The sequence below is a fragment of the Cyphomyrmex costatus genome, unplaced genomic scaffold, assembly GCF_001594065.2.
Source record: "Cyphomyrmex costatus isolate MS0001 unplaced genomic scaffold, Ccosl1.0 scaffold230, whole genome shotgun sequence".
NCBI lineage: Eukaryota > Metazoa > Arthropoda > Insecta > Hymenoptera > Formicidae > Cyphomyrmex > Cyphomyrmex costatus.
This window is the reverse complement of record NW_017276369.1, coordinates 92,726-102,140: the sequence shown is the minus strand read 5'-3', so window position 1 is coordinate 102,140 and position 9,415 is coordinate 92,726. Positions and strand designations below refer to the sequence as shown.

General features: G+C 33.9%; 1 protein-coding gene across 3 annotated transcripts in view; it reads left to right on the top strand.

Annotated features, from left to right (window-relative positions):
- Window positions 1-900: 900 nt before the first annotated feature.
- LOC108774093 (uncharacterized) overlaps window positions 901-9,415 on the top strand; it is a 56,187-nt gene continuing 47,672 nt past the window's right edge. Inside the window, exon 1 of one of the 3 annotated variants that reach the window (XM_018540105.1) lies at window positions 901-1,046. In XM_018540105.1, coding sequence (XP_018395607.1) covers window positions 901-1,046 — 146 coding nt within the window. Of the gene's footprint in view, window positions 1,047-3,972; window positions 4,341-6,245; window positions 6,593-9,415 lie in introns of those variants that run through there. The other 2 variants (XR_001940713.1, XR_001940712.1) reach the window with 2 other exon arrangements.

Sequence of the window (9,415 nt, the reverse complement as noted above, 5' to 3'; positions counted from 1 at the left end):
AAAATAATATATAGATATAAACTCGTGACGTTTTCATTTCCTAAAATTTTCGGTTTATTTACAATGTAATAACTTATTTTTTTATATTTACCTATTTAAAAAAAAGTGTTTCCGTGATTGATATTACTTTTATACTAAAATTATCGTTTTCTTATTATGAATTTTTTTACAATATCATTTTTCATTTTTATAAATTGTTATTATTGTCCAATCTTATTTGTAAGAATACGGTTACACTTCTGCATGCAAGAATTAAGCTTGTATGTACAATTACTTTAGTAATTGTAATTGTACATACAAGCTTAATTCTTAAAAAAAAATTAAAAAACAATTTTGAAACTTTTTTTGATATTTTTTTTTTAAACTAGAGGAAAAACACAATTTAAAAAAAAATATTTTATTTGGATTATTTTTCGCAAAGTAATAGGCATTTGAAAATTGTGAATTTTGAAAAATATGAGTTTTAAAAAAATTCATATCTCATGACTATGTTGATAAAAAAATTCAAAAAAAAATCATGGTAGCTTGTTGCGATGGGTACTGTAATGTATCAAAATTTCAGCCAAATCAAAAATTCAAAAGTTTTTGAGTGGCACACTTGGGATGGAATGTCCCATATAATATACTATATATTTAAATAAATGATAATAATTCACACAAACAACCTGTAACGGCTCTCATTGGCATTAATTTGTTAGTTGGATCTTCATTACTTGTATATGTTTGATATGATTATCTTGTTATTATTTGTTCAAGTAACAAGATGTTTTCATTATTTCTTATTGATGTTAAAGACGCTATATAAAGATATTATTTAACGTTACTTGCTATTTGAGTACATTATATATGGACACAATAAATTGTTATGATTAATTATTATTATTATTGTATTTTGCAGTGATGCTGATTGTTTGGCAAGGAGCTCGCCGTTGCCTGAGTTGCAGCGGGCAGCGCACTAATCAGGGTCACCAATTCCATCAAAAGTCGCACCATCGTCGCGAGCCGATCAGCGAGAAGCTCGACCGGTATCATCTCGTTAGATCCAGGTAATTGATCCGGTTATTACCGAGCTTTGTTTTTTTATTATCGTTATTTTTCATTATACAGTTAATGTTATCTGTTATTCTCTTCGCAGAAAGGTTTCCTGATAAGAAAACGAAAAATATTCTTGATCTTATCGTAACTTTATGCAGTATAAAAATAAAACAATATTAAGAATGGATCAATAATTTTCTGTTTCCTTGAATTAAAGAAGATTAATTTATTATCTTGAGACAAGAATAGAAATATTGGAAACACATAAATTCAAGTTCGTACATAAATTTTTATCCATTGTTAGAATGCATGACGCTAGTGCCATAATATTTAGCATGAAACTGATATCCAAAATCACATTTTATTACAGATTTAAGAAGTTTTTTTATTTAAAAGTAAAATATTCTACTGTTAACAATAAATATGACATCCCTGTCGTTATTTTACGATGGATCGAAGAGTAATATTGTAAATCCGGAAATCTTCTCTATTGTTGTGCAACTACTCGATAAAAAGAATTGCGTAATAAATCCTCGAGTGATCTAAACTATCCTATATGTACGTATAGGTTAATCTAATATTACGTACATGATAGATAGAATGATTGAAATAGTTCTGCTATTATACAATGTATGAGGATTTTTAATTTAATTTAATTTAATTTTATTATAAATTTTTATATAATTTTTCTATATAAAAATTAAAAATTGCTAAATTATGGCAGCCTTTATCAGTCTTGGATTTGTATTGATCTCGAATTTAAATATAAAAGAATTTTCGTTCTGGTAGAAAATTAATTAATACATAAAATAATATATGCAAAGCTACTATATTTTATCGAAAAGTAATTAGGGTAGGACCATAAAAAGTATAAGTGTATTATTAGCATACGATTTTCTTGAATGTATATGTACATTTATTGGTTTAAACAGACTCCCGAAAGATTATTTGTCGAGACCGATGTAGCGGTTCATTATCCTACCATTTGCAATTGAACCGCGTAATTGATTGAGCTAATCATGCTCGGCTGGAGTTTTATACATGCACCAGTGCGCGTATATGCATGTAAACTCGTATAGATTGATGTACGCGCCTTGTTGTCGGTCTCGAATGAGACGAAGTAATTCTCTGATGACCCGAACGTACGTTTAATCGCGGAACATTTATGAGAGGAAAATTTTCCAATGACTCGATCCAAACGACAATTTGAAACACACCCACAGCTTATTTCATGCATTTCTCAGAAATCATCTCGCGAGGTTCTATTCCGTCGCGCTGAAATACCTGAATCACCGGTTACATCCGTCAAAATAAAAATACCGGCGAATAATCGGAAAAATTGTATCTGAAAGAGCGCTAAGATTTGCGGGAAATACAAAGATTGTAAGAATATGAATCGTCTAAAAATCTATTGTTCGATTATCGTCATCAATAATTTTTATTCCAAGCGTAATCTTTTAGAAATCACTGAATCCGTGAGAAAGTAATATTACATTATGTAGCTACCATTTTCGGAATTCTTTTTTAATTTTATGCAATTGTTTGCAGTTAAGATAAATATTACTTTTTTTTCATAAAAATGTTATACTAGTGAATGAATAATTGAAAGATTTATATTATACTTGAAAAGAGCGCTAAGATTCACTTGCAGAGGAAAAGAAATAATTGTCGAAAAATTTATTATTTAATTAATTCCCGTCATCAAGAATTTTTGAAGAGTAGCGCAATCTTTTACGAATCACTGAATTTGTGAGGAAGTAATATCATAGTTATCATTTTTCCAAAATTCTATTGATACGAACGTTACATCTCTTTTTTTTCGTAAAAAAATGTCAGGAAATACAAGTAAATTCGTCGTGTCGCATCGGATTTAACATGTTATAGCTGATATGTGTTTTTACAGTCGATAAAGATGTGAGCAACACTTAACGTATCAGACACGTGCGTAAGCGGGGCATTCACGCCGCGGATACATGTCGCGTGACATACTATCCGAGCAGATTTTACTTCGGATGCGTGCATTTTCTTTAAAAAATACATATCGTGTGAACGAATTGTGTGACACCTTCCACCTGATTCGACTGCTCGAGCTTCTCATAATCAAGGCACGTAACGCAGTACGTGTCTCGTGTGATGTCTCGATTTTTTTATTATTAGCTCTCTTAATATCACGTAATATAAATTATATAATATTCCATGACGATGCTGAGTTTATTTCGTGACTGATATTTCTAATTAATGAAAAAAAACTAGGAAGGTTCTTAAGTAAAAATAAAAATGAAACAGTATTTGTAGCCGATATTTCATCATTTTATCATCATCATTGCACGCAAACGGTATCTCGCATTAATGTTACGTTTGATTGACACTTCTGCGATTATAATTTGATCACGAATTACGAAGGTCGAAATTCGGGAAATCGGACGATGCACTCACTCAAATAGATTGCGTCTAGAATAGGTACGCGAATTAATTGCAGTAGTTTATCGCCAATAAAACCTCGAGCTCGACTAATCTATTTCTTCTCATTAGGCAAGTCGCGAGTGCGTTAATACGCACGTTTACATAACACGGCAGCGTAACAACGCGTGTTTCGCGACGGATCTACGTTGGAGGCAACTTCGATTGTCGAAGTGAAAAATATTTGCGGTCACGTGATAATTACCGACAAGTACGCCGACGATTATAAGAGGCACTTATAAGGCGAATGACGTTCCCATGAGTGGGTTAGTTCACGATCGAACGTCGACGCGCAGACATCTCTTTATAACTCGCGCGTGTCGTATTGTCATATAACATCGTGCGCTATCTTCGAATTAAATTTCACACGTCTACGGGTTTCTTTGCATTTCTTCGCCATCTCGCTGACACGTCTTCGTTATCGTATGCCAACCGATTCTTGGGAAACCGCACTTGTCATGTCGAGACAAAGAGAGGAATATCAAATGAAAAATAATTCAAGATGAAATCTTTATGTTGAAAATATATACATAGAATATATCTTCATATAGAGAATCACGCTTTCTCCCGAGTAACTTGCAGAACTATTACTATATACTGATATATATCGTGTATGTTATAGTAGGCAGAAAATCTGCAAGAACGAAGTTTAACTTCGGACTTGTTCCGGTGCGCGAAGTTTTAAGAACTGGGTGTTCTTGTGTGAAAGTTGAGTGCGTGGACTTTACATTGTACGATTATGAATTCGAGTCAAGTTGAGTTATTGTAAAGAAAGTTAATTTTCGCTGCAGCTGTTTGCGTGTGGGCGTCAAGGTTGGGGACACAGAAAGAAATCCAAGGTTACGGTATGTACAAGGTCTTATTCTCAATTAAGTAGTCGATCGATTGATTAATAGGTAGCGATTTATTCATCGGGAGTCTCTAGGCAACTTAATTGCCATATTTTGCGCTATACACTTCCGCTAAGGATACTCGAAACGCAAAAATCATAGATAAAATATAGTAAAAAATGATCAATAATTATTACTTTATATGACATGAAGATAAAAACTCCATTTTTTTAATAATTTACATTTAAAAAACTAGAACCGCGTGAAATATGAGATAAATATGAAATCATCTATGTTTTAGAACATAATTTCTGTATTGACAATTCTTATTAATATAATTTTTTATATAAAATTTTAATTAATGACCAGAAGTTTTACGATCTTAACAAGACTAAATATACTCTTAAAATACCTAGTACAGCTGAGAACCCTATTCGCAAAGCTAATTTAAATAAGTAGGCACTATAAACATTATGTCCGCTCGGTTTAATAATGCAAATCGACGAGTTGATTAATAACTTCGATCGCGACTCAGGCCGCTCAGTGGCTTATTAATGAGACAGTTGATGCGATTTTTTGCTGACATATATATAGGAGCCTGTCACCGCGGACGCATAAATAGTATCTCAAATCTGACGCAAAAATAACTAAAGGTTGAAAGTCTCCTCTGTATATTTCTTCAAATGCAAAAGTGAATGAGCTGCACGTGCTCAATAATTTTCGCGTTTCTCCGTCGAACTTCGTACGGCTTCGCGATAACTACACACTTGACAGCAGTCGACTATGATACTCACGTACACCTTGATACATAAAAACCAGTTCATTCCGGGTCGCCGACGTCGCCGTTCAGTATAGATCATGAACGATACCCGAATGCGTGAGGTTTTGCTCATCGAGGACAGAATTAGAGTCAGGAAATTTTCTTTATCTCTCGTTAATTTTTACCACGAGATGCTTGTCGATTTTACTTTTTTTCTGTTTTCTGAAATAGCGGGTATTTTGAAATAATCAGATCGCAGTCTTTTTGTTATCAGTACGTTGAACTCACAATAATTTTTTTATTCTTTTGTCTTGATAATTGCGAAAAGTTTTGTATAAAAAATCAATTGATTTTTTTCTTTTAAATACAATATCCTCTCTTCATTTTTCTTGAATATATTTTGCGGAGGGATTTTTTCTATCATTTTATGAGTTTTGCATTTTCAATCTCTCCTTGAGATTGTATTATCGCTTAATTATCAATCCTTTACGTCAATTGGGATCTTTAAAGACATCATTGATAAAATCAGTGAACAATTACACAATTCAACTTTGATGATGGTAAAAATTCATTGTTAAAACTTGAACAATTATACTAAAACAATTTCACTTAAATTAAATAAGCGTTTGTCAATACGTTCAACGTGTCAATTTAAAAATTCATTAAGACTGATTATTGATTTTTTACATTTACAAAAGTCGAAACATTTAAGACTTGACCTTGTATGCTCTCATCATTAGATTTTGAAAGAGCACAGAATGTATAGAAATCTTTGCTTAGTGACAATTAACGCCTTTTCCTGTAAAGCGTCGTAACGAATATATCTATCCTCCGAGAAGAGAAAGAAAATATAGCTAAACCACATCTGGCCGGCGGGAATGAAAGAGACACAGGACAAGACTGACAGTCGAGCGGAATCCGGTGCGGAGTTAACCGTTTGTTAACTGGAGTTACTGCCCTTAAAAACTGTTACAACGTCTCATTTTTTCATCGAGAGATGGACAGATCGCAAATTGAGGATATCTCGAGTCAAAAAAGTCGTGTGCGAGACTTTTTGAGGTATACTTATAACGCGAGGCCGTTCGTAATGCGAGCGCGAGTCCGTGCCTTGCTGTGCCTTGCGACTCGCTTGGCTTATACGCGAGTTCGGCCCTGATTTGGCGAACAGGAGAGGGAAACAGAGACTCAGACTCGTGCAAATACTACTCGCGCGAGCAGTCAGCCAGTCACGTACATAACGCGGCACCATCGTGAGGTCCACGTTTTTCGTATCTTCTTTCGTGAAGGGACAAGTTGATTTCGTCAGCTGTACGTGTGATCGACCTGATCGACTTCTCTCACCTGCAGTCTGGTACTTGCGACGAGTTTCTTCTCACACGACAAAACGTGACGAACGCGAATAGTGCACCAATAGTGTGACCGCGCGCGAATTTCAGTGAATATCCTGCTCTTCCTCTCTCATACACTCTCTGCTGTTCCGGTTTGCTGCGTTAAAGCGGATGCGAAGGTACGTTCAGTTTTCAGACGAGAGGAGAATCGTATTACAACTCTTGAATGTCTATGCGTTTTAGCACGTGTCCGAGAGGACTCCGGAAGCCCTAATGAGCATCTCTTGGCTTCGTTGTATGCGTGTGCTATGGTTTACTTCTTTTCTTTGTATTACATAATATACTGTGCTAAATAAAATGCGTGATAATTAAAGAGTGGAAAGCTAGGATCTATGTAATGAAATTAAATTTTTAATATTAATTTAGAAAAACATATCTTGGACTCGTATTATAAAAATTTTTTATGTAGAATACTAGTAGATGGAAAGAATGGTTTTACTAAAACGTCTAAAATTTTGCTAGATACAACATTTGAAAATAATGTTGTTTGAACCATCAAAATAATTATTTGTGAAGGAAGTTTAAACTGATCGGTAGAGAATACTTAAACTTTTCGCATTATCATCAACGTTTAAGCATTCAACATAATTATTTTGATGGCTTAGCAAAATTATTTTTAGACGTGTCTACCTTAATTTTTAGACTTTAGTAAAATTATTCTTTCCATTTAGATTTACATAGAAATAACAAAAATTAAAAAAAGACTCTTACAATAATTGTAAGTTGTATATCTCATAATATTATTCTTCATTATTTGTAAGTACTTCTATTTTATAATATTTTATGAGAGAAATTGTATTTTAAATTACGATTTCTTCAATATTATGTCACACAAGCAACGAGAAATTTATGTCTTTTGTTTCATATGAACGATTAAATATCAATGTTTGTGAACTTTTTCAAAATGCAACGACTGTGCTCTCTGTCATCGCGATTAGAATTACTATAACGGACACGCGTATTTTTAGATGCAATCTGCTTCACTATTAACGTACCTTGCTGTAAAAAGTGAAGAACAGAACGTATCATCGCTAAGAGAGATGGAATGCATTTTTATGCATTTTTTTATATTGTGATGTCATTATATGTAATGTCATGTCGAATTCAATGATTCTCATTTTGCTCGCGTGTCCGCGCCGAAGGACAATATATCATTGTCGCTTAGTGTCCTTATGAATACCATTGACGATGCTTCTCGGAAGTGACGATTCGAAGGTTCTAATCTGCATTCGTCGCGACAGTATAGAAAACGGTAAATTATTTTAATTAAACTTGGAGAAATCGCAACGCTGCCTCGCGCAAAACACTCAACCTTACATTTATCAGCAGGCTAAAATCTTAAATTGATTTTTTTGTTATCATCTTGTTAGATAAATTAGCATTTGATATTAAATCACGACTACACAAGCGGAATATTACTTCTTCTTCATAACGTAAATCAGTGATATACCTATATGATAGTAATAGTTTGTATTAGGCGTAAATGAATTTGCGACATATTCAAACAATGCTAATGATGCCACTGGCCGTGAAACGCAATGCGAATATAGTTGCGCAGTCAAAATTAGAGAGCAACTTTGCGCGTTATTTCTTTCATGTATATATTCTTTTTAATTCGTGTAACTAAAAGAAATTTGTAAGCCACAGCGCTATTCAGACACTTATTTCCAAATATTCGAATACTTAAGTGCCCCTTATATTGCCTGGACATTAAGTATAATTAGGATCTTATAACTAATTCTGATCTAGCTTAGAGTAAAGCGGAGTACTTTAGATAAGTTAACAGAAATTTTCAAATTGTGTAAAAGATTGAGGTCGCATATTGTATTCAGTTAAACATACAAAACGTACAATATTGCACTAGTAATATCTTTTTGGCACAAGCGAAATTTCATACTCAATTCTCCGAACTAAAGGAGAACGGAATTCCTTTCCCACTCCTAAAATATCTTGTTAAAAAAACTATTTGGTAATGTAACAAAGATGTTAAAAAGCAACCTTGAATTTTTCCATATTTTTTAAAAACCTAGAAATAAATTATCAAAGTTGAGCTGGACACGAAGGAAGTAATAATATATACACATGGAAGATTAATAATATTGGTATGTAAACATTCGGATAACACTCATAAATTCGGATTATAGAATATTCGCTCCACGTTGACAACATGAGACACTTTCAATTCCATTACACTCCAATTCTTTGCATCGTGACATAGTCCTTTCATTCCCTTGATCGTTTCTTATACTTATCTCTGCCGCGTTATTTGTTGATCTCTTTCTTCAGGGATTAAAATAACATTAGAACGTCAGATCGAAGCATTGCGAATGTGAATGAATAGCTACGCAGCTGAAATTAACATGGGTCCTCGCGGACAAGAGCATGCATTTTGTGTGTCACAATTGACACTGTGCCAGGATTGACCTGCTTAAGTAAGTTACAGGGCCATACGAGCGATATTATTAGATATGTTAGTGCGAAGCACACGTATTTTCTAATATACCACCGATGAGAATCGCGCATAGTAACATCATTTCATGACCAGAAAGAGGGAGAATTTCTTGTTTTCATTTCGCATCCTCGAATTTTGTTCAGTACGTTACTAGTAAACATCCTAGAACTTTTTTAAATATCCGCAGACGATCCTTTTTCACGTGACATCGTCAATGTCTCTTATTTTTAGCTTTTGTTTAGATCGCGGATATAAAGTAGCGGCAGCCGCATAAGCGCTGTGTCAGCGAGAACGGATGTTGCTTTGTCTGCTACGAATGCAAAAGCGCAGTCGCCGATTGCAGTTGGGTAATTCTTGAATAACTTCTACTTATGTCAGCTACGAATAAATTTCATTCCGCAAGAAGCTCCCAACGTGTCTTTCATTATCACGTTTTCTCACAGAGAAGTGGGAAGTAAATTAATACCCGGAATTTCAATTTTACGCGACG